The 25,600-nt window shown below is 51.6% G+C and overlaps 2 protein-coding genes across 11 annotated transcripts in view; one reads left to right on the top strand and one right to left on the bottom strand.

Annotated features, from left to right (window-relative positions):
• ANO10 (anoctamin 10) overlaps nt 1-5,221 on the top strand; it is a 165,263-nt gene extending 160,042 nt beyond the window's left edge. For all 6 annotated transcript variants that reach the window (XM_036266159.1, XM_036266160.1, XM_036266156.1 and 3 more), the window contains exon 13: nt 4,836-5,221. In XM_036266159.1, coding sequence (XP_036122052.1) covers nt 4,836-4,895 — 60 coding nt within the window. In that variant the 3' untranslated portion in view covers nt 4,896-5,221. The remainder of the gene's footprint in view (nt 1-4,835) is intronic.
• Nucleotides 5,222-10,281: 5,060 nt separating this feature from the next.
• Nucleotides 10,282-25,600, bottom strand: part of SNRK (SNF related kinase) — a 39,276-nt gene continuing 23,957 nt past the window's right edge. For all 5 annotated transcript variants that reach the window (XM_036266429.1, XM_036266430.1, XM_036266431.1 and 2 more), the window contains 4 exons: nt 21,947-22,088; nt 20,129-20,341; nt 18,107-18,241; nt 10,282-14,084 (listed from right to left, as the gene is read on the bottom strand). In XM_036266429.1, coding sequence (XP_036122322.1) covers nt 12,866-14,084; nt 18,107-18,241; nt 20,129-20,341; nt 21,947-22,088 — 1,709 coding nt within the window. In that variant the 3' untranslated portion in view covers nt 10,282-12,865. The remainder of the gene's footprint in view (nt 14,085-18,106; nt 18,242-20,128; nt 20,342-21,946; nt 22,089-25,600) is intronic.

Here is a 25,600-nt window from a genome sequence, read left to right as displayed (position 1 = left end):
GAACGCGTGGGAAGCCGGGCTGGTGCTCGGGACACACCGGCCGAGTCTCCGCCTGTGGGACACCATCTTCACGGAGTGTGCCCCCCCGTGGAAACCCGGGCTCCCAGGAAGGGCCTGTTACGTCGGTGGCTTAGTGACTTCAGCTGTATTTGGGATAGAGGGGAAGGACTGCTTTAGGGTGCCCATTGTGTCTGAGAACACCAGCACCCCCTGCTGGGTGTCAAAGGACAGGGATGAGCAGCTCTCGTCAGCCTTGCTGTCGTTCCCGTTAGCACTCAGCCCTGTTCCGCCACCTGTGGACCCCTGCGCCTGTAGCTTGGGGGCATGCAATGACTGACAGCCCCGCTTTGAGCGGCTGTAGCTGACCAGGGGCACCTGGCCCCGTTCCAGAGCCGTGTGCCTGAGGGTGGATGGGAAGGAGCCTGGGCTCTGGGCTCCTCCCTCGCCCCGGGGAGCAGCTGGCGTTCTCAAGCACATCTGTGCCGTTCCCGCTGCTGCTTTTGAAAATTTTCCTCCAAAACCCAGATATGCGGAGAATGCAGGGCTCGAAAGATTACTTAAGAAGTCGACATTAAACATGTTTTCTTAGAAGGTGAACTGACGTTACCCTCCCCAGGGTCAGCTGGTGCAGTTAACAAGCCCGTGAGCCCGTGTCTCAGGCCGCAGGAGCCGGCCCGGCTCAGGGCTTGCAGCTGGGTTTGCCTTGGAGGAGGAATGTTTCCAGCTGGGGCCAAGGTGCTATGCGGCCCCTTCCTGGCGGCCTCCGAGTTTCCGCCTTCCTCCTCTCCCGCCCAGCTGTGGCAGACACCCTCACCTTCACCAGACACGCCTGAGGCACTTGGGGGGAAGACGGTGCCTGTCCCCTCGAGTGAGCGTGTTCGGGGCTGGGGCCAGGTCCACTTTGCTTCCAGGGCAGGTCACTGTCGGGACTCCAAAGTCCTGGAACTTCTGACCAAGCGCACGCTTTGGTGTTTTCTGAGACCCCATACATGCGACCGACCGATCTGTGGTCCGGGGAGCGCCACAGACGTCAGGAACAGGAGTGTCTCATTCAACACCCACGAGAAAGGAGGCCCTGCCTGTTCGTTGTAGCCGGGCTCAGGTCGTCAGAGTTGCCGCCCCGGGCGTGCTGCGGAGGAAGCGGGTGGTCCCTCCTCCTGGGACCTTGTGGAGCACCCCCTGTGCCAGGGCTGTGTGCTCACCCTGCTGTCCAGAGGGAGGTGACCCACGAGGTGGGATCGAACATTTAAAGCAGAAAAGCAACAAGCAAACATGCACACAAACAAGGAGCCCAGATACTGAGAGTGGAGTGCAGGGTTCAAGTACAGGGTGCGGCAGTGCCTGGCGCCGGCCTGGGCAGGGGACAAGCAGGACCTGAGTGCAGCCCAGAGCCTGTGGGAGACGTGGTGGGGGGGGAGGGGCTGCCCCAGGCCTGCGGGTGGTGGGGGGTGAGGGGCTACCCCAGGCCTGCGGGTGGTGGGGGGTGAGGGGCTACCCCAGGCCTGCGGGTGGTGGGGGGTGAGGGGCTACCCCAGGCCTGCGGGTGGTGGGGGGTGAGGGGCTACCCCAGGCCTGTGGGTGGTGGGGGGTGAGGGGCTACCCCAGGCCTGCGGGTGGTGGGGGGGTGAGGGGCTACCCCAGGCCTGCGGGTGGTGGGGGTGAGGGGCTACCCCAGGCCTGCGGGAAGCACTGTGGGTCTCCACAGGGAAAGGGCAGTTACACAGTCTTTCTCAGGTTAAGATGCACTTTGGCTGCCAGTACACTTAGCAATTAGGTTCCTATTATAATCATTACTAATGATGCAAAAAATCAGTCCGTGATTTTTAAAGAGTAATTTGGAACTTGAGTGTCTAATGAGTCATGAGTTGGGGAATATTTCCTTCTCCATCTGATGTTTTTTGTATGAAAGAAGTCAGCACTATTATCCTGCTTATGTTTAATAAGGTTTTAATTTAAGAAGCCCAAAAAAGCCAGATTTATTTTAAAGGGGATGAGCCGCAGGAGGCAGCCCAGGGCCCAGGACCAGCAGGCTGGACCCCGCTCAGCTGGGGCCCGCAGCCTGGCCCGGGGGATCCGCCTGCCCTGGACGCCAGCTTGCTCACTGTGAAAGGTGGCGGGCAGCAGGCCAGACTCCGAGCCTGGCAACCGTGGGTGGAGAAACTTCAGAGCTTGTTAGAAATTCAGAGTCCTGGGCTCCAAACAGACCAGTGAGTTAGCAGTGAATAGGTCTCGAGATTCTGAAGTCTCCTCGGGAGGCGACCATCAGTGTTCGGGCAGATCAAAGTTCTGTGCTTCTGGAGTGAGTGGGTTCTGCCGGGCTCCCCATTTCCCTGCCGGGAGGACGTGGGAAGTGGGCTGGGGCTCAGCCTCTGGGGGCGTGGAGGGGGTGGGGCGGCCCTGGTGTAAGTTGCATGATGGCAAATGGAGGGGACCCAGACCCATGAGCAGTAGACCGAGTAGGTGTCCCCGAGGGCTTCTGACGCCACCTGGGGGGCGGCGGTGGGGGCTGCCCTTCGTACAGGAAAGGTTTGCAGTCACTCACTGACCCCAGACCCGTTTACCTCCTGTCTCGCACGTGGGCCGTTGCAGCTGTTTCCTCTAACCGGCTCGGGTTTTCAGATCTGGTCCTGTGTCTGCTCAGTGTCCAGCCAGGGGTACAAGAGACGCAGAGAGACAAGCCCCAGCTTCCCCCACAGCCTGGTGAAGGCCCCAGGAGCACAAGTTCCTGTGACATTCCCTTTGGGGATCACAGATCCAGCCTGAGGGACCCAGCCATGGGGACTGGGGGCCTGGTCACTGGTCGGCTTCCAAAGTGGCCTTGCTGTAGGACGGGAAGGGGCGGGCGTGCAGCCAGGTGCTCTGCACACTGCTCCAGGCCCCGCGGGAGGTGCGAGAGGACTGCGGGCCCAGCCAGGGTCCTACCTCGTGCGCCCTGCGGTTCAGTGCAGACAACCCGCGACCTCTGGACAAGTGCAGCCTCTTAGGAGCTGTCCTGAGCAGCCCTTCCCCCTGGCCTGGTACCCCATCCCCGACCTTGGGCCTGAGAGAACGGGCCTCTCCAGAAGGTTCCACCGAGGTCAGGGAGGGGCGAGAGCCCATCAGCCAGATCCCACCCACCAGCCGGGTTCTGCCCGAAGCCTTGCGCCAGGCCTGATGCCAAGGGTGCCAGCAGCAGCCACCCACATAAACGAGGGGCGGTCTGCACCTCGCAAAGAGCCTCAAAGGCTGCTGGGAGTCGAAAGGCCTGTGATCAAACTCATTGGTTGTCCTCCCCGTGGGGTGCTGGGGAAGTGTGGCTGCAGCTCTGACGGGCTGGGGGTGTCTTATCCTCATATGGTTCTGCTTTAGTTACACTTCTTTAGCCTTTAACGTCTATGGTTACTTCTCAGATCCGGAAACAGATTTGTATCTTCTCTCCCTGTCTTTCTCGCTCATAAAGTGTTTTTGAAGGTCTCACGAGTGTCCAATGACACAGCCAGAAGACTGCGGTGACTCTCCGCTGAAATACTCCTGTGTCTGTGTGGGGACATTCTACCCAGTGGTCAGCAGGCGAGTGGGCACGTGCGAGGACAGGAGGCTTCAGTCACAGGGAAGGTCGCAGAGCAAACAGTAGCTCCGCCTCTGCGTCCATGGGGTTTGTGAGCCAAACCCCCGTCTGCAGGCCGCGAGGCGGTGCAGCTGCGGGTCATCTGGGCGGGCGTGTCCCAGGGCCAGCTCCTGGGCCCACCCCTGCAGACTGGTCACCATGACCCTGCTTCTATGCGGACATGTGAGGGCCAGGCAGGCCCCTCAACCCAGAAGGAGAGGGGCCAGTCACTGCACCACCCCGTGGAAGGCAGCAGGTGCAGGAAAGGTGCGAGCCATCCCAGTGAAGGGGTCTCCCGAGAGGGGGTCAAGGTGAAGGGGCGGCTGAGGCTTTTGCTTCAGTCTGTGGAAGGGCCTCCTGTCCCCAGAGCCAGAGGGAGCGTGGTGACGAGCAGCCAGGTACCAGGACACCAGCACCGTTTGCCTCAGTTTTGTTTTTCTCATAAAAAAATAGTTATCAAACGTCTCTGCGTGTGTTTAAGCCGAATCCTGGAGGAGTTACTCGCGTATCCGACAAATAAGGCAGAGCTTGTTGTCTTTTGCAGCACCCACCGGGCAGAGGAGCTGGGACTGCGGGGGTGGGGGAGGGAGTAGCAGGACTTCCTCCCCACGGAGACTGGGTCCTGGGGTGCAGCTCCCTCCTTCTGACCCCTCCGCCTTGGCCTTGCCCTGGGGAGACTTCCTGGGTGGCCCTAGTGGAACGGGGGTGTCGGGCCCTATGGCTGTGGGGTCGAGGGGCTGGCAAAATTGCTGATTCAGAGCATCCATTCTGGACTGGGGACCTCACATCCAGGGATCCCCACCTCCCCCTGCAGAACATGCTCCCCTGTGTGGATGTGGAGACCGAGGCTCAGGGAGGCCGAATGGCCAGTTCGCGCTATTGAAGAGGCGGAGCAGGGCCTTGGCCCCGTCAGTGCTCAGGCGCCCTGCTCTGTCCCCCTGGTCTCAGGTCCAGGGGGCAGGACATGCCAGCTGCTTCTCATTTCAGTATCTTTAAAATCTCCGCTCGGCTGGGCTCACACAGTTCACCCGCGTCTGCTGGGTCCCCTCTCACCAGGTCCCGAAACAGGCCAGGTGCGTACAGGAGGCCTGGGCAGCGGCAGAGGGTCAGGGCCTCTCGGGGTGTGGCCCCGATAGAGCAAAGGCACCCGCGGCCCGGGGCCTCCCGGAGGGCGGGAGCCTCTGCCACCACGGAGGTGCCGCCACTCGGGTCTGCGTGGCTCACCCAGTGTCCTGTGTTCTCTCAACAGCAAACGAAGCTGGTGGCCGAGAACCTGACAGAAGAAGGCGGGCTGCGGAAGGCGACCTGACAGGCAGGGGCGCCCGACTCCAGTCTGGACCGACCAGCAGCTCCCGTGCAGCACTCGGCCCCTCCCCTGCGGCCCAGCTGCCCACCCGCCCCCTCCGGTTCTGCCCGAGCCCACGCTGCACCCACCTGCTCCACAGCCACGCTGCCCAGCGTCGAGCGCACGGATCCCCAGCTCTGCGGTGCCTCACGGAGGCGGTCACCCCGCCTGGGATCCGGGGGGTAGACGGCGGGCTGGGGTGCGAGCCCTTCTGAAGGAGGCTTCTGCCCAGTCTCAGTTCAGCGTGAGGGGCAAACAAGGGGCAGGGTTTCCAGTACCCGACGACTCTACCTCTCTCCTGGTTCTGTTTTGCGGTCTGTTAAGACCTTGACCAGCAGAAACACTGGCCACAGCTATTAAAGGCGCCTCACACCTGCCCACCTGCTCCCACGCGTGGACTGAGCCGGCCGCGGGTTCCGGGCGGAGCGCGGGCAGGTCGTGCACGGTGGAGCCGTGCGGTGGGAGCTGAGCGTGGGCTGGCACCGGGGTGCCACTTCCACAGCCGCAGCTAGGGTGGCTCGCGGGAGGTTCTGGCCCCAGGGGTGCCTGGCAAGGGTCGTGGGGGCTGTTTCCACGCACAGGTGCCAGGCTGAGGCCCAGCGGCCACACCTGGCAGCCTGGGGTGGCTGATACCTGCATGGGGGGAGCTGTCCTGGCCAGGGGTGCTGCGTCCCCGTGTGCCCACGGGCTGCACCTCGCAGACACAGTAGCTGTGTGGGCCACGGGTATGGCCCTCCAGACACAAGGCAGCGACGAGCCTGGCTGCTCCCTGCCCGCGGCCTAGTCATGAGGACCGCGCAAGGGCAGGGCCTGCCTTGTTCTGCAGCTGTTCAAATGCCGCCTCATGACACAGCGCCCCCCGCAGGTCCCATGCCCCTCACAGCCGGACAGGCGCTCCGCTCAGGACGCTGCAGGAGCCTCGGCCACCTGGGAGACGGGCGAGCAGGGGCACTGAGGGGCTTTGGGGTCTAGGCCTGTCCCCTCCCTCAGGGCCCACCCCCTCGATTCCCTCCACATCAAGACCGGGGTGGCCTCAGCAGCCCATTCCAGCATCACGTTTTTGGGCACCCTGACCCCCATCTCTGGGTTGTGCAGTAGGTCCCCCCAGACCGCCAGCTTGCCGGAATGCCCTCTCTGCTGGGTCCCCCGAGGCACTCGGTGGCACACGTATGTACTCGGTGGCGGTTCGAGGCTCGATGAGTGCTGTCTAGATCATGCTCTGCACACAGCGCGAGGTCCCCGCCATGGTGGAGCTGAGCCAGGAGCTTCCCAGAAAGCCCAGCCTGGGCCCTGTGCTCAGGCGGGGGCCTCAGACCGGCTCTCCGGCTCCCTCAGTCGCGTGAATGCAGTTGGGTTCGAGGCGGTGGGTTCTGGATGTGGGCTCCTGATGTGAACCCCAGCAGCTCATCTTGCCTGCGGGCTCACAGCTGCCTCACAGTGGCAGCCTCTCTCCAGGTGGCCCTCCTCACTTGGGGTGCCCTCGCTGTGACTGTCATGCCCAGAAGCTCCCCTCCGCCCTTCCGGGTCCGACCAGGCAGAACCCCACACGACCAGGACCATGCCCAGGGAAAGGGCCCTGGGGTGGGCACGGATGTCCCCTGGGCCGCGGGGAGGAGGGTGTGGGGCTGGTCAGGTTGTGCCCAGATTGGCTAGCAGGAAGGGGATGCTCGTAGGTCCGCCGGGCCCTGGTTCTCTGTCCCAGCAATGGGTCCTGGCACCCAGCTCGAGGTACGTGCTCAGGAGCAGGGCTGAGGAAGCACCCGTAGCGGTCCTTGTCCTCACTGAACTGCAGCAGACGGCAGGACAGCGAGGTGTCCCGCTCACATGGCTGTCTGTCCTTCCTGCCTATTGCCATCCCCCGGTTACACCTGAGTGTTGGGGCCCAGGCACGGGGGCAGAATGGGCAGAGCTGGGTGAGTCCCGGCCGGCTGACCTCGCCAGGGGTGAGCAACACCCCCTCTGCATCTCCAACAGGCAGAGGCCTGCAGGGCCAGCCCAGGGTGTGAAGACTCGCAGCTGAACCAGCCCGTTAACGTGCTCTCAGGACTGGGATCCCGGGAGCGCTGAGTAATGAGCGGAGGGCAGCTCGGTGCAGACAGGAAACATCCCTCCCTTCACGTCGCTGTCTGGCTCGAAAAATGCAAACCACATATGCTTCCACACTAATGGGGACTGAAGAGCCACTTAAAGTGACCTCTGCCCCTCCCAACCCCAGAACACGAGGCCGAAAACCGGCACCAGCGGTAGAGCGAGCGAGCTCTGGAAACCTGCAGTCGGACTGAGCACTGATGTGGACACACGAGAAAACTACCGGGGGCTGGAGAAAGCACCTCTGGAAGCGCAGGCTCCTCGATGCCCGGGGCGCAAGCAGAGCTGGGGACAGCGTCTGCTCCCACTCGCCGGGTGGAAAGACCTCAGCAGGGCCCCTGGAAGGGCACCGCCGCAGGGGTCGGCCAGACCGGCCCAGAAGCCTGCTCTGGACCTGTCCTCACACTTCAAAAGCAAAACCCCAAAGGATCCAATGATTTCAGGTAATCATATACCAGAACAAAAACCAACATTTTTTACATGAATACAATTTTCAGCACACAGCAATGTAAAAATTATGTGTCCAGCATTGCAATTAAAAAAAAAAAAAAAAAAAGCTGCCTACCTAGAATTCTGAACCCAGTGATAATGTCCTTCACGAATAAAGTAAAAATACTTTTCCAGACAAGCAAAGTTGACTGTGTACTGGCAGCTGACCTGCATCGTAAGGAAACGGAGGTTCTACAGGCAGAAGGAAAATACCAGGAGCGAGGAGGACTGTGCATGATAGAGATGTAGGTAAAATACAAACATATGTAAATAAAGTGTGTGGCAACAGCACGAGCAGGAGGAAATGGAAGTGTACAGTTGTAAGGCTCTACGTTCTGCACAAAGTGATATTACTTTAAGGTAGACTGTGAACACATATCTTCCCTCCAGAAACCACTAAAAAATAGAGGCACAACCAATAAGCCAATAAAAGTGCTGAGTTAACCCAAAAGTAACAGCAGGAAAATGAAACAAAGAATAGATCAGACAAATAAAAAACAACTAGAAAGAAGTAGATTTAAACTCAACCATGTTATTAATTACACTAATATAATTGGTCCAAACACTCCAAATAAAGGACAAAGATTTGCAGATTGGATAGAAAAGCAAGACCCAGCTATATGCTGTCTACAAACAAAACAACCCAAAAAGCCTACTTTATTTATTTGTTTAATCCTCACCTGAGGATATTTTGCCTCCTGCACAACCCTGGCCAGGGCCGGATATCCAACCTGCAACCCAGGTATGTGCCCTTGACCGGGAATTGAAACCAAGATCCTTCAGTCCAGGGGCCAACACTCTAACTGCTGAGCCAAACTGGCCAGTGCCCCTAAAAACCTACTTTAAACATAAAGACAGATACGTTAAAAGTAAAAACATGGAAAAGGATATACTCCCACAAGTCAAAGAAAGCTACAGTGGCTATAATAATATCCCACACCAAGCAGATTTCAGGACAAAGAATAATTCACCGGGGATAAAGAGGAACGCTTCATAAAGGTGCAGGGGATCAATTCATCAAGAAAACATAAGAATCTTAAATGTGTATGTACCTAACAACATAAAGAAGTAGGCAAATCCACAATTCTCACTGGATTTCTGCACTCCTCTCTCGGTAACGGACATGAGACAGAAAATCAGTAAGGATGTAGAAGACCTGAATAACATCATCAATCAGCCCGAATTAATCTACATGTATATCGAACACTCGACCGACAACAGCACTTTTCAAGCACAGAAACATTCACCGACATAGGCCACTGGCTAGGCCACAAAACACGTTCAATAATAAGTTTCAAAAGATTTAAATATACAAAGCATGATTTCTGACCAAAAGAATTCAACTAGAAATCAGGGACAGAAACGTATGTGGAGAATCTCAAATATTTGGAAATTAAACACCTTTCAGAACACGATTATGCGTTCAAAGGGATCACTCACACTGCTGAACGGGGAACAGACAAAACGAGCATAAGCGAGACCCTCGCAGAGGCGTTTCCAGTTGTCAGATGAGTGATGATGTCACACACCAGGTGTCAACCTGGAGGCAGTAAAGGGTCCATTTTTGGTGAAGATTTGCTGATGGACTGAATGGATGGCACCAAGATTTTTGGTTTGTGCAAAACTAACGAAGGTTAGGAATTGCCATCTATAAGAAGCGGAGCATCAGGAGGGTAAGGATTTGAAGGGGAGATTAGCAGGAGTTCTGGACTCGCAAAAATGAAGGTGCTGCTAGACACACCCAAGCAGCGAAGTCACACCGGTCGTTGGAATCTGATGTTCCTGGGAGAAAAGTGAGCTAAATCTCTTTTTGGAGTCTACCTGTAGATGTTAGACTTCAAGGGATCGAGACTGAGTGCACAGAGAGTAGGATCCAGAACTGAACTTGGGGGATTTCAAGATTAGAGTTTAGAATGGGGAGCTAGGTAGATGTGGGGTCCTGAGCAATGGGAAGTTTGTAAGAAAGAAGTAATCAACTCATCAAACGCTCGGATGGGTTGAAACCGACCGTGGATTAGTGGCTGTGTGGGGCTGAGGCTTGGGTGGGGAGTTAGGAGAAAGGCAGAATGTGCTAACGGGTATAAGATTTCTTTTTGGATTTATGGAATGTTGTACAACTCTGAGAACAGACTAAAACCACTGAATTGTACAATTTAATCGGTGGTATATGGATTATATTCTCCAAGTTGCTGGTAAATTGAGCACTGGATTTAGCCCATGGAGGTCACTGCTGACCTCGAATGAAACACTCTGGTGGGTGACTGCAGGAAAAGCCTGCCTGGAGGGGCTCAGGAGCCCACGCGGAGAGAGACGTGGTGCAGCTGCAGGGGCGGGAACACAGTCCTGGCCCACCGCCTGCTGTCAGGACCGGTCTGGCAGGGAAGTCGATGCGAGGCGGCGGCCAAGTGCAGTCCTGGGGCGGCGGCGCAGCTGTGCGGGAACCGAGCCCCGAGGGGTCAGGGCTGTGGCCGCGCACAGAGGCAGGAAGGTGGGAGCCGTGCCGTCCTGCCTCCTCCGTGTGTTCAGTCCCAGGGCGCATGGCGACCGCGCGAGGAAAGCAGAGGAACTGGGGAAACAGAGCAGTTCCCGGGCAGTCCTGCCCGCCTGAGACTGTGACCGCGAGGGTAAAGCAAGGACAGTCGGGACTGGCCGTTTCCGCCAGAGGTGGCGGCGCAGCGGCGCGGCGTGTAGAAAGCGGTCGGACCCAGGCTCGGCGTGTACAGGCTGCGCTCCTGAGAGGACACAGAACACGGGGCGCGGTTTGTATTGCTGAACACCAATATGCCACTTTATTGTTTGGACTTTTTCCCATTTGTCACATACCTGTCAATGTTTACACAATGAGGAAATCAACCAGCAGTAGCATCAACTGACCAAATCCGCTGATGATTCTGTACCCTCTTAACACACATCAACTCTTACTTGGCAGAAATACCTTTAATTTGATTCAGTCTCACAGCTATTCTCAAAATCGGTGTCAAGATTGTCACATCTTTAAATACAGATAGAATTGCCAGAAGTACATAATTTTATATATATATATATATATATACACACACACACATATATGTATATATATACACACACACATACAGAAAAATACAAGACTAATTGTCCACAATATTTAATTTACACACTACTGTAACTCTATGCAACTTCTGAAGACAGGTTAAGGGGTACAAGAAACTGTTTAGAGCAAGTAAGTAGTTTGGTCCAATATTATCTTAATGTAATGGTTATCCGCTCCCTCCCTTTTGTGGGACAACATAGTATGACATACAACACATGCACAGTCATTCACTGAGGAACAAATGAGTAGGACGCCACTCAGACTCACATCTGTGTACCCAGAGGGCCAACCAACCACACAACTAATAAGGCTATGATACAGCTATGCAGCATAAATGGTCAACACTGCTGATCCTAAAGTGAGCACCATATATACATCTGAATATAAAAAAAAAAAAAACCATTGAAAACTCAACACAGATGGGTTAAAAGGTGCCATTCCAAGGCTATACATACTCACAGGAAAGAGTATTTACATTACTTGTAAAACAGCTGCAACAAAGAGTTTATTGCCAATGCCCTTTATAAACTTCTCTCCTACGTTTAATACAGATGTTACGCTCACTGTCTACGTGAACCACACATCTTATTTCTGGCCCTTTATAAGATCCCTGCTCAAGAATTTCAAGCAAATGTGTTCTATGGCTTCACCCACACACCTATTCTCATAGCTTTCAATTATAAATATCACAATGAACTAGAGCTATAGCTTAAAACATACCTAGCCTAGGTCTAGAAAATAAAAGTATTTTAAGTATCATCTTTACTTAGTTTAGTAAGTATACAGTGAAATTCAGAGTTCTGAGTAAAATATATGAATACTAAAGTAGCAAGATCAGTGTATACTTGGAGAAACCATGACCAGTGGACGCTGCCTTTGGTGCTCTACCATTGTCCGGACCAGGAGACTGTCCCTAGAGACATCACTGGAGGCCGAGCGTGGGAAGGCCCTGGGCCCAGCCACATCCTACTGCCAATGTGGCTAAGCATGGCTTTTAAGACCTCCCAGGGCACAGCATAAAAAACTAGCATCTGGCCCCTTCCGAAATCAGCAATCTGCAATATACTGTGTGTCTTACAGATACAATGTCACGAAAGATGATTATCTGGTCAGAAGTAGTCTTTGTACAGGAACAGTTTAAAGCAAGAGTTCTTGACTATTGTTTTGGCAGGAAGGCAAAATGAAAATCACTTCCAGCAAAAACAAACACTACCCCCCAAAAAACGAAGCAGGCTTTGTGCATTTTGGTTTGCTGTATGTGCGAATCCTACCCTTTTGTGTGTATTTTCTGATCAGCCAATTTTCATAGCTAATTGAGCTAAAGGATGTAAAATGGAAATAACAATAGGCAGAACCTAATTACCAAACTCGGAAAAATCATATATATATATATATATATATGGGTTTTTGTTTGTTTTGTAATTTATGGGGCTGCGACTTTGCCCACCTGTGTGTGCACCTTTGCTTCCATGTCAGGCCCCCCAGTTTCTTCTATCTACATGGTTCTAAAGGAAACGCTGGGCTGTGCCCTACAGGAAGGAATTCACACCGAGCATCATTTTGTTCTGTTAAACAGACATACACTCTATAAGTAGAGTTAAGACATCATCAGTTCACTTTATCACATTACAAAATAAGATTGTCTGCTTGTAATTTACCACTACAGGGGAAGCTGCCTTATAAATCTAAGTACTTTATATCTCACCTATTACAAAACAAGAAAATCTTTTTCAGTTAAATTTTAAGAGCCCCAAACTTTCTTCACACTATAGCTTAAGACAAAGGTGTGGGTATGTTGGAATCGGGTTTGAGTCGTCGCGCAGACGCTGGCTGGGCTCTGCCCGCGCGGCCTCGGGGCCTGTCGGCTTCACACCGTTATTGCTTTGGTTCTGTCTCAGACACCAGCGTGCCTCCGCACGGAGTTTCCGCATCACAGAAGGTCAGGACAGGAATTTAGATTTTTCAACAAGGAAACAAAAGCATTTTTTCTCTGTCTAGGTTAAGTGCGGAACATGAAATTTCTAAGTGCTCCATTTATATTAGGTTCCAAATATACATTTTAATTTCATCCTGATCATCCCCATTAAAAGTATGAATGTAAAAGTGACAAAACAGCCTTCTCGGCTGGAAAAGGAGAGCGGTGTCTAGCAGCAGCATGCACAAGGACCATGCACTGTCATCACCAGGCGCACAGATGGACCAGAGGAGAGTGCCCGCCGGGAAAGAGCAAACTGAGGAGCGAGGAGGGAGCCGGCTTCCCGCCGAGCAGGAGGCCCGGGCGCCGCAGTCAGATGACATGGCAGCAGCTGGCCTGGCTGGAGGCGCACAGCAGCCCCTCCTTAGGGTTCCGCTGGATGTTCACCGAGATGGTCTTTTCGCACAGAGGTAGCTGGAGCACGTTATTTTTCAGGTTCTTGCTCTTTATCCGTTCTAACTCGGCGGCGCTGTCCGCCAAGCGGTCAGAGAAAATCTTGATGCTGCCCACGGCCGGGGCCTGGCCTGGGCTGCCCGCAGAGCTGATGCACATTTTCCACGCGGACTTCTCCTGCACCTTGACGCTGGAGGACGCCAGGCCGTGCTGTGGGTCGATAATGTACTTGGTGCCCCCGTGGAGCTGGGAGCCCAGGCAGAGGCCCATGAGCTTGAGACTCTGGACCAGCTCCCCAGCGCTGCGCGAGGCCAGCTGTGTGGAGTTGGCGGGGCCGGCGCAGCGGCGCGTGCTGCCCGAGGTGCCACCCGGGGCGCCCCCCGAGCCCCCCGAGGGGCTGCCCCCGCCCGCGTTGTTCTCGCTGGGGCTGGCCTTGTCCGCCCCGCCGCTGCTGTTGCTCGGCTTGCTCTGGCCCCCGCCGTCGCCCTCGCTGCCTGGCGGCCCCTCGCTGCTGTCCCTGCGGTGCCAGGAGTAGGTGAAGCCGCCGTCTTTATCCAGCCGCCGGCGGCTCTCCGAGTCGTCGTCGCTGGTCTCCGAGCTGCTGCAGCTGGAGCCTCGGCCCTGGCTTTTCCTCCGGTGGTAGCGTTTGTGCACCGTCCCCGGGGAAGCGATGTTCATCTTTAACCTGCTCAGCTTGGGGGGCAGGTTCTCATCCATGTCGAACTCGTCGTCCGACTCCCCTTCCTCGAAGATCTGGTTCAGGACAGGGGCGCTCTTCCTCGAGGTCAGGCGGTTGGTCACAGACGGCTTCCGGCGCAGCACTACTTGTGTGGAGAGGGACATGGGCTTCTTGTCCTCCTCATCTTCCTCTTCGTCTTCTTCCACCCGGAACAGACACTTCCGCCCGCTGGCCGCGGGTTTCAAGCTGGCCGGCGGCACGGTGGACAGCGCCGGGCCCGCCAGCTCGGGGAGCTCGTCCTTCCTCGCCGAGTCGCAGAGCCCCTTGCCCCTGTGGCCATTGAGGACATTGTCAGCAGCCCGCGCAGGGGACTGAGGGACAGGCGTGTGTGACAAAGGAGTGGCCGTGAGGTCATCCTCAAGGTCCTGGGGCACATCAATCTTGGTTGGCCATGACTGCCTGTGTAACAGATCGGAAAGACAGCCATGTGATAATATGCAGACTTTGCTAAAGTGCATCCTACACAATCTACTGGGACAAGATCCACAGACTTAAAAAGAAAAAGGACCAGCAGCCCTGCAGACCCACCCATCCCACATCCGTCAACATCAGTGGGATGGCAGAAGGGCACGTGTGGCTTCGAAATACGGTTCAATTTGTGGCTTAGTGGCCAAAAGAAACAACCTCATCCCAGCTGTCAGAAAAGGGTTTGCAAAGGGTGACTCTTCTATACAACAGTTTACACCACAAGAAAAACATTTTTTAAAAGTATAATGGAGTTACTACCAAAGCAAAACCTGAACACCACACATTCTGTTCCTTTGGGTCTGAGATCACAGCCTTTGAAGGTCTATTATTGCTAATAAAATTCACCCAAAATTCCCAGTCCTCCAGATTACAGGGTGGTGTAAAGTCTGGTATTTACAAAATGAATGGAAACAGTTAAATGGATGTAAGTATGAGAATAATGGAGAGAAGAGTCAGTATCCACTGGCACATATACATCTCTCCTTCACAGTTAAAAAATGCAATGAGCTAGCTCAGCTGGTGTGGCTCAGTGGTTGAGCATCAACCCAGGCACCAAGAGGTCGCCGGTTCGATTCCCAGTCAGGGCACATGCCCAGGTTGTGGGCCTGATCCCCAGTGGGGGGTGTGCAGGAGGCAGCCAATCGATGTTCTCTCTCATTGATGTTTCTCTCTCTCTGCCTCTCCCTTCCTCTCTAAAACCAATAAAGAAAAAAAAAAGCTTTTTAAATGCAATGAGCTAAATGTAAATATATCTTTTAAACATCACAAAAGACTACTGGATGGTAAAATTCACTATTATTTAAACTTTGATTTTATTCCCCAATCTTGAGTCACCCAAGTAACAAGAACACTGCTTGGTAGCCAAAGAAAAGGACTTGAAAACTAGGTCTCTGTCCTGTTCTGAATAAACATCTTGGAGCTCTCAGCTGTCCTCTCTGCCCAGGGGACCAGCCGATGCCAGACACATTTACAACAGCCACTTCCACAGGATGACATTTGCATTTCACACCAATTATGTTATCCTAGAGATAAAACCCAATTAAATCTACAGCTTGATAAAACTCACAGGAATTTATAACAACTCAGAGCCTGCTCATATTCTCGTGAGGATGGAGAACTATTTGCTGTAGTCACTCCTTGGTAGTTTACAGAAACTGAGTGTTCAGTAATGTTTTTGGGGTCAAGCAGTGTCTCTGAACAAGTCATCGGTCCCCCACCGGCACTGCACCGACCCCGGGAGCCTCGGGTCCTGCAGACGGAGCTGCACACAGCACGGCCCCCAGGCGAGCAGCACCCAGAGCGTCACCCAGCACTGCACCGACCCCGGGAGCCTCGGGTCCTGCAGACGGAGGTGCACACAGCACGGCCCCCAGGCGAACAGCACCCAGAGCGTCACCCAGCACTGCACCGACCCCGGGAGCCTCGGGTCCTGCAGACGGAGCTGCACACAGCACGGCCCCCAGGCGAGCAGCACCCAGAGCGTCACCCAGCACTCCATCGACCCCGGGAGCCTCGGGTCCTGCAGACGGAGCTGCACACAGCACGGCCCCCAGGCAAGCAGCACCCAGAGCGTCACCCAGCACGGGAAGCCTGTGGTGGGGCGAGGTGCTGATAGCATGGCTGACTCACCGGAGCAACAGCCAGTCCATCTGAGGACAGGGAGGGGCACAGACGTGACAAAGGCCCTTCCCTCCTCCCCTCCCACCCCAGAGACAAGGGTAAGGGCTACAGCTCAGAGGTCACCAACAGCCACTTCTGAACCGCGGCTCATTTCCACGAGGAAATCAAATGGCTGAGTAGCTCACATCTACTGAGCCCAACAACCTGTGGGAAGAGTGGGTCACCCCAACAGCACCGCACAGAGAGCTCATTGCTGCCAGCTGCCAGGGATTAACTCATTAATCCAAAATTCCACGAGGGAGGTGCTATCATCCCCTCTTTACATATGAAGAAATCTGAGACCAGAGAGGGTGAGGAACGTGCCTAAGGTCACACAAGCTGGAAGAAAGTGACATCTGGGTTGGACTCGTGGCTCCTAAGGCCGCAGGGTAGTGGCCTCTCTGCAGCTTATGAAGCCCTCCAATCTGGATGAGGGACCCGCAGTCAGGCTCAGTGGCACCCCTCACTCCTGCTCTCTCCGAGAGGAAGCCAGCTCCCGGAGGGCTTCACAAGGCCCCTTCGGACAGGCAGACCTCACCACCTTCCACTCGCACGGCGAGAACCTCCGAATGCACCCTCTGTAGCTGGCTCTCCCTGGCCACCCCTCCCTGCAGAACCAACTAAGCTGCTTTAAACACTGGTCCCCCGACCCAGCACAGGTCCTACATCCCAGGTCAGTCTGCCCACAAGGCATCCTCAGCCACGGAACCATGTCAGGTCCCAGGTCTAGACATCAAAGTCGCGGTGACATGAAGAGGAGGAGGGAAGCAGACATCTGCCACTTGCCAGTGGGCCCCAGGCCACAGGAGGGGACGGGCTCCACAGCACCCCACCCCGAGCCCCTGGGGGTAGAGAGCTGTGTGGGCGCCGACACTTCTTCATAGCTACCTCTGGCTCTGTGAACCACTGTAACTCCATCACCCTTCGGTCACCTTTAGATTGAGCTCTGCTGCTTCACTGAACAGAAAACAGCTCAAACCCAAACATCCCTTCTCCAAAGGCCTGGGGCGGCTCCCAGCCGGGTGGCCTGGTGCGTGGTGACGCCGCAGGCTGTGCTTCCCCACCAGAGGGCTCCGGTCAGGACAAGGCTGACCCTATCCTCAGCGTCCTCTCCTGGTCTAGCTCACACCCAGGAGTCCCCTGGCTCCCCGGGGCCCCGTCCTCTCCCCAGCAGACAGCAGACAGCGGACAGCGAGCCGAGTTTCCATTGCACAAGAATACGTCCAGGACATAAATATAGTTCCTGAACTCAGCTCCAGCTCAGACTTCTCTTTATTCTTTAGCCCCGAGACTTTTCTTCTCTCCCCTCTGCCGCTCCAGCCCAAGCAACAACCTACCCATGGCAAGCTGACTGTAGGCAATTAAAAACCTAACGGTTTTCTTCCTATTTTAAATAATAATTATATATTCACACACACATAACCACAGAGATGAATGGACGAGTAGAGAATTATTCAGAATTGGGAGCATCTTTTGGTTTTTGAATCACTACAGTTCTGTGGGTTACTTTATCTGGATATAAATTCTAAATAAATGTCATAATGACGACATAAAAGGTAACCCTTCTTATGCTTTGGCTTTAAATGGAAGCTGGGGAGGAGGAGGAAGAGGGAGAGTTCGGGAAGGGGAGGGAGGGGAAGTAAGGGAGCGGAAGAAGAGAGGTGGCTGAGAAGTTCTCCTAACAGCTGCAGCAAATCCCGGAGCCAGGAGGAAGTTCTTCATTTGGCCACCGCGTCCCAGGAGGTAGTCGGTGTTCTTACCCCCATTCCCCAGATCCTGAGGCTGAGTCACAGAGAGGTCAAGTGACCTCCCAAGGTCAAGCAGCCAATAAGTCAACTAGCTCATCTGTCAAATCCCTGAAATCCTGAGCTAACATCATAGCCCAGAAATGCCCTGTTATTTAAAAAATATATATTTCAAATAACTGAGAAAAAAATCAGCCTTCTTCCTGGGAATAAAATAATAAAGAAAAGAATACATTACTACATGTCAGACCTACAAGAGCTTAATGGAAATAACTGAGACACCCGGCTGGAGAGCACTCGTCCAAACGCGTGCCCTGGCCAGGCCGGCAGCCACAGCCCACCGAGCCCAGGGGGGTGAGGCACCCTTGGAGGCGATGAATCCAAGACCCCCACGCGCGTGGAGAGCCCACGGGTGGCCTCTCCAGTGAGGCCACCACCACGGGTCCTGCTGTCTCGCCCAGAGTTAGGAAGCATGAAACAAACACACACACACAAAGTTCACTATTTCAAAACGTTCACTTACTAAAATCAGTGAAGAGTTTTTCTCACCTAAACTGGGCTTTGATGTTGCTGGGGCTTGCAGACCTGGTCTGGATCTCCTTCTCCTGCTTCTCCCTCAGGATCCGCTCCGCGAGCAGGAAGTACGTGGCTGTGATGTGGTTGTACCTGTTGGTTTCCAGGGCTCTGAGGGAAACAGAGTGAACAAGCCTCAGCAGCAGGTTTTTACAAGCAGAACTGATTTTTTTAAAAAGTACAAGCAAATGAGATCCAATGATTTGGAATCTTTAAAATGATGAAAGATAATAAACAAAGAAAAATACCTAGTGTTTAGATCACTCTTGGAATTCTAAAAAAAACTGCAAAAAAATATTCAGTTAGTAAGAAAAAGCCAAAATGCTGACAGCAGCAGGGCTGGAGGCATGAAAGTAATGAGGCTTCCAGGGCTGCACACATCACCCAAACCTCCCATCGTGTCAGTGTTTCTTCTCATTGAGCTCCTTGCTGGCTGCCATCAGAAGTTTGAAGGGAGCTATATGAATGTGCACTGAAACACTAATCATAAACATGGGGGGCGGTTTTTACTTTTATACTCTTTGCATTTATTGGAATTTCAGATACAAATGAATCATTGATGTACTGAGAGCCTGTCACTAGCATCTGCTTTGTCAAGGTGTTCATTCATCCATTTCAAAACGAATGCTCTGAGTGCGAGTCCGGCGCCCGCGGCTGGGAGGGCCGGGGAAGAAGGCCGCAGAGCACCGGGCCCTGCCGCTCTCCGCGCTGGCTCGAGAGTGCGACAGGGGACCCACAGGCCCAGGACTACGCAACCAGGCTTTTCGGGAACTTGCTGTCGTCAGTGAGAACACACAATGAACACTCAGGAAAGCACATGGGGATCACTTTCTGCAACAGGTACAGGGGGCCCAGATTCACCGGGGCAGGGCGGGCTGAGGACAAGACTCCCAAGTCCAAGCCCGAGGTGGGCACGAGAGGACGGGACGGCCGGAGGCTTAGGTGTCCAGCCCCCGCTTCACCTGAGCACATGCTCACCCGTGATGGGCACACGGAATCTCCATGACCCCTCCTTTTGGATTTATAACCGAATTTACACAACTCAAATAGCTCTATGATACCATGGCAGGTATTTATTTATTTAAGCTAAGAACATTAAGCCAATTCAGGGAGACAAAAATAGCCTTTATCTACTCAAAAAAGAAAAAACCATTTTCTACACATTCCTAAAGTGAGTGTCCTTGGCAAGACGTTCTCCATCACACCAACCATCTCAACGGGTTAAATAACTTCTGACTCTTCGTTGGCGGAGATGCTTCCTATTTTTATAGATAGGACCTCTTACAGAAATGAACCGTTGCTATACCAAAGCAACTGTATCTGCATATTATCCTGGATTCCAAACTTCTCAGGTTATTAAAAAAAAGTCAGGTGATTTCCAAACTCCTTGGGTTATGGAATCCTTCTTTGGTGTTAAATGACTTAATTAGCAACCTGCAGGTCCGATGGTCCAGGCTGGCAGCAGGGCTCTGGAGGAGCAGACAGGACGGCTGTGACTCGGCGGGCTGTGTGGGCCCTCACAAGCACTCTGCCGCTGCCGCGCTGCCGCGTGGACAGGCATGAATGAGTGGGCGTGGCTGTGGTCCACCAGCACTTGACTCATAAACGTGTGACTGGCCCCAGGTGCCAATCCCTGACTTCAGGGACCTGAGGTACTGCCCCATTCTCCCTGCTTGCTCTAGAACCAGTGGGGACATGGGGATGGAGAGGACGCTGCATGGACAAGGCATGGACACAAAGCAGGCTGTTCCAACCACCCAGTAGGAAGGGAGGAGGCCACAGCGCTCGGTAACACATCCCCTGGTCACTAGCACAGAAGTAAAAACAAAACCAACAGAACCTATGAGCCAAGCCCTGGGCTGGAAACTCCAGAGATAAATGACATGACCCTGCCAACCGGGATCTCTACCCAACAGTGTCCACAAGCCCTGGCTAGTAGAGAGGGAGCCATTCCAAGAATCCTACACCGTGGCCCCAAACAGGAGAGTGGTGACATACTCAACGATAGCGTCTCGGTCCGCGATGTCCCCGAGCACCATGCGCTGAATGATGCTGTTGTGCTCCTCCTCCGAGAGGTTCTTGTACGACACGAGGGGGATGTTATACTTGGTGGCTGGAGAAGGGTCCACGCCCTGAAGCCAAGGATGGTTTTCAATCTCCTCTAAAGAGGCCCTTCTCTTGGGATCTCTCTGTAGCATCCGTGTAATCAGGCTGGAAAGGGAGGTAAATCCATCATTAAAACAAACACAGGCAGTTCTTTTAAAAAAACGAATCAAATACTAAACCTCAGGCTAGATTGTCCAAGACCAAAATAAGAGAAAGCCAAAGGAACCAATATTGGAATGAAAAAGAGCAACATTCCCACTGAACTGTACACTTTAAAAATATAACTGGAAGATATTATAAATACCCGAGGCCAATAAATCTGAAAGTTTAGATAAAACGAAGGAGTTCCTTGAAAAACCCAACTTAGCAAAACTGACACAGGAGAAAGTAGAAAACTGAACAGTCCTGTGATTATTAAAGATAATTCCTCTAGGAGGGAGGCACAGAGGCTTCTAAGCTATTAGAACCGTTCCATTTCTTAAGCTGGACTAACCGGCACAGAGGTGTTCATTTTATAACAAACATTCTTGTGAATAATATATTTCAGTATAAAAATAAGTTTTAGTTTTTCAGTGGGGGCCGTGGAGATACCCTGAATTACAAACATTTAACATGTGCACAACACATCCCCTGCTTCCTGGGGTAGAAATAGTAACGGTGAGGACAGACACCACCGCCATCAATCATACCAGGCGCTTCCCATGTGCTAGTGCTAAGGACTGGGCTAAGAGCGTTATATACATTAACTCATTTCATTTTCACAATAAACCTAAAAGGCAGGTCCTATCATTCTCACATCATTCGTAAAGGGAGAAGCTAGTATTTGAATCCCGAGAGTTTGAACGCCTAAGTTCTTAATGACCCACCAATGGCCCAAGATGGGGCTCTACTTGGAGAAAAAATTCTTCAAGCTATCAGATTTCCGTCTCTCTCTCTCTTCTTTTTTTTTGGGGGGGGAAGGGGGTGTTTCTAGTTACAGTTGATATTCAATATTATATTAATTTCAGGTGTACAGCATAGCAATCAGACATTTATATAATCACAGTGATCCCCCAGTGAGTTTGGCACCCACCTGACACCACAGTTACCAGCTGATGGGAGAAGCTCAAACTGTGTTCCTACAGCAAAACCCTTTAAGTAGTGGCTCTAATCTTAGCCGAGCTCATTTACGAGTATCACCCAGAATGTCAAAAGACTGAACTTCCGACAGTTCCTTTATCCCATTGTATTTCTCACTACACCGTGTGGTACTTTAAATCCCAAATAATCGACTTAGAGTTTATTTTTGGTTGGCTCCCATAGTCACATAAACCAAACAGAGCTCTTTAGTCAGCTGGGGGGAGGAGTGTGTGAACAATGGATGAGACACACCATGCAAACCCTAAAACGGTGTGTTGATGGTCTATTTCAGAAGTGCCCTAACTCCTCTCTGGAAAGGAAAATAACTCCAGGTGGTCCTGCTTGCTGCTCACGCAGACAGAAAGAAGCAGCTCTCGTGGTAACGTCTCATTTCAAGGGAAAGTAACCCCCACTCCTGGAGGCTAAAGAAACAAGTAATGAGTTTCTTAAAAACTGGCATACTTAAGAAATAAAGTAATACACTCTACTCTAGTATTAAATTTCCAATCATAGTCTGGGGTTAAAAGAGCAGAAATATTAAGTTCAAAAATTGAAATGAACCTGGATAATCGCATACTCCATGTTACTTACTCTTTGCACTCTTTGGACACATGGGACGGCACTGTGTATTTACAATCCATAATCATGGTCAGCGTTTCACTGTCATTGGCCTCTTGAAAGGGAGGCTGCCCGCACACCAGCATGAAAAGGATCACTCCCAGACTCCATATATCTACAAATCAAAGACACACTGTTACATACTGCACTAGTCAGAAAACCAAAAACACCTGAGTTAAAGGAGAACAACAAGTCAAAGCATTTACATCTAAAAGTAAAAAGATTTAGGAAAGAAATGTTAAGCCCCAATGAGGCAGAAACGGTATCTGTCTTGCTCACTGTGTATATCCACTTAAGGCCCAAAAGTGCCAGGTACATAGTGAACTGTCAATAAATGTTTAAATGAAGAGACGAATTAATTTATTAGTTACTGGCAAGAACATCAACTGGTCAGTACCTCTCAAGGTTCCCAATCTGATGGCCACGCACAGCTGTTCTCCCATTGCATGATACACCAGAGCTAGAACTACGGTAATACTCTGAGATATGAAAAGGATTTTTGCCTAAGGTCACAGTGATCTTAGTTACTTTATCTCAATCCTGGTGAGATAACCAGATCATGTAACTCATGATCATTTTATAGATGAAAAAATTCAAGCTAGAACAGGAGAAATATTCCTGGGTTGTCAATGAGGAAACAGACTGGTTCTGTATTATTTGAGAGGACAGAACTGAACTGAAAGTCTAAGTAACCAGAAGGCACACTTTGGCTTAAAAACAGCAGGACCTACTGAAGAAAGTTGTTAAAACACTGGAAAAGGAAGTACGTTTCCCATCACTAGAGGCATCCCAGCAAAGGCTGGACGCCCCCGTGGAACACTGCACAGCGTCGTGCTCGGCTGTCAGCTGGAAAGGGGCATCTGAGGACCCTCCCAACTCTAGCAGCACGTAACTCCTAGAGTAACAAAGAACCCCTTACTTCTTGCTATTAAATAAAAAACAAAGCCATCGATTAGATGGAAAAATGATGTCTCTTCAGATGAAAAAAGAATAAATCCATTTAGGAAGGCTATCATATAAATTAATTCATTCCAAAAACTAAAGTATAGACATGATTATATAAACATTTATATAAGAAATAAATTCAAATGCTTCCTAGCCTTGGCTGGGTGACTCAGTTGGTTGAGCGTCGTCCCATGCACCAAAAGGCTGTGGGTTCTATTCCCACCCAGGGCACATACCTAGGTTATGGGTTCGATCCCTGATTGGGGTGCGTATGGGAGGCAACCAATAGATGTTTCCCTCTCTCTCCCTTCCTCTCTAAAAAAGTCAATAAACACATTCTTGAGTGAGGATTAAAAAAAAAATTTTTTTTTTTAAAGCTTTCTAAACCACAGAGTCTTAGATGAGAATGGAGGAGCAGGCCGCACGGCCTGTGTGACCACATCTGTTAACACTCAACTGCTGTTTCCATTTAAGTTTAAATACCCCAAATAATGCAGGTTCCATGTTATTTTCCAAGATAATTAAAACTTGTTAATAAAAAGCCTTTTCCTTGGTCCAAACTAAACAAAGAGGGTAATAAAAGCACAAACACACAAGCTATACACAGTGTGGTTTTTTATATGTACAGTAAATTTTCCTAAGGATGCTCCAACAGAAATGAGCAGAGCAGATGGAAAAGTCTACTAACACTGAAACATTTACATGAATGAGAATGAAAGGGACCCAAGAAGCGCTGGGTCCAAACCCTGGGCTCTGCAGTGTCCTAAGCAGCCTGCCTGGCACCGCTTGCTGGGTGCGTGGATTCCCGGCCCTTCCTGCTCGGGCCCGGCAGCTGGCTCGGCGCGCATGCCTCTCGCTGACCCACAATTCTTCACCTCGATCGTGGATCCAGACAGCCATCCCCCTTGAGGAGTGGTGGCTAGTGGCACCTGTTCCTTACCATCCAGTGAGAATTTATTACCCCAATAGTACTTTATTACGATTTTAAAAGGAAATGTATATAGGTTGATGTTTAACTTAAACCCTCTTTGTACAGCTTGAACCTGCTATTTTTGGCCACCTGCCCCAACTCTCAAGCTGCCACTGTAAACAAGTGGCAATTACAATTATTCTCCTTTTAATGCATGTCTCTCATCTTACAAAGCAGTTATATTCTAGAAATGGACTATAATGTAAACCCACCTTTTCATTACTGCTCATTACAACACAAGGAGGGACTTTTCACCAAGTTTTTGTTCACAACATACACGTGGCTATCTCCTCCCCAAAGAAGGAGGATTTTAAATGGCTTACCCAAAAAAAGTGCATAAATATAAAAATTAGGGTTAAAATAAAAATCTTCTGTTGTTAAAATATGGACAATGCCTAATATTACTACTATACCCAAACCTAACCATGACTACGTATTGTATCTGAGATACAATAAATTCATATCCTTCCATATAGACCCTACAAAAATACTTTTTATAAAATGAATTTGGTTACATTATTTCTTCTACCACCTCATACTGGAACTGTGGATAAAGTAGTTTGGTTTTCACTTTGTCTCCATGCTAAACTGAAGATGGTATTGGACAGCGCAATTACACAAAACTGATGTTTGAAAAATACAATGAGTAATATAAATATTGACTAATGACTACCCTAAATCCTCCTTTGGTTAAACAAACTTGTCTTTCTCTGTTAAATATTAACCTCAACAGCAACATGCAAGCCCAATTATTTGGACATGTTCTCTTCAGGGTCATTTGCCCGAGCACACTCACTCACTCTGCAGGCTAGGAAGTGATGCCTGATTAGAAGAGTCAAAAAATAAAACCAACATAAATACATATACTGCTTCCGGTTAGGGCTCAAGTAGCTTCAGAACACGGGATGCTGACACCTGGGCACCTAGGAACACAGTGCCCTGCACAGCGCAGAGGTGGGAGCAGCCACCCGGCGGAGCAGCAGCGCAGCAGGGCCAGTTTCAGAAGGCCCTCGGCCCTCCACTGGGACAGCATGATTAGTTGGGGCCATTTACTCCAGTTACTTATTTTCCTGCCTTTTTTTTCTCTTTGCACTCTACTTTTTTGTCTTTGAATCATTTTACTTTTTCATCCTAAGGACCAAAGGAAAGAGATAACAAGTGTCACTGTTCAGACACAAAGTGGTATGACTCTAACCGGGTTATTTAAAAACCAGTCCCCATCTTCAACACAGGAATGGTAACGGGTCTGCTTCCTCTCACAGCTGCGGTGGCTGTGGACAGGTGTGACGCGGAACCCAGCACGCAGACAGGTGGAGACAGCACGTCCTGCGAGGTAGACAGTGGTGACAGAAAGGAGGTACGCTCAAGAACACAAAGCCAGCAGAGAGAAGAAAAACTCAGATGGGAGAGAGGAGCAGGGAAGTCCTTTTATTAATGCACGTTAAAGAAAAGGTGATGATGCAGGAGTTTGGGTCTGCGGGGTTAAGGGGTATCAAGAAGGATTACCTATTACATTCCCCCACAAATGGGGAAGGAGGTGGTACTTGCCTTAAAAATTCATTCTAGTGGATAATTTAAATGATTTTTCCATTAAAAAAAAAACTGGCTAATAAAACTACAAACCCCCAAGTTATAGATCATAGATAGCCTCAACTTGAGTTCCTAGGACCTAGGACCTTAGGGATCCATGAGTCTGTAATTGAGGGTTGGGG

This window comes from Molossus molossus, unplaced genomic scaffold, assembly GCF_014108415.1.
Source record: "Molossus molossus isolate mMolMol1 unplaced genomic scaffold, mMolMol1.p scaffold_m16_p_18, whole genome shotgun sequence".
NCBI lineage: Eukaryota > Metazoa > Chordata > Mammalia > Chiroptera > Molossidae > Molossus > Molossus molossus.
The sequence above is the reverse complement of the archived record's forward strand: the minus strand, read 5'-3'. Positions and strand labels throughout refer to the sequence as shown.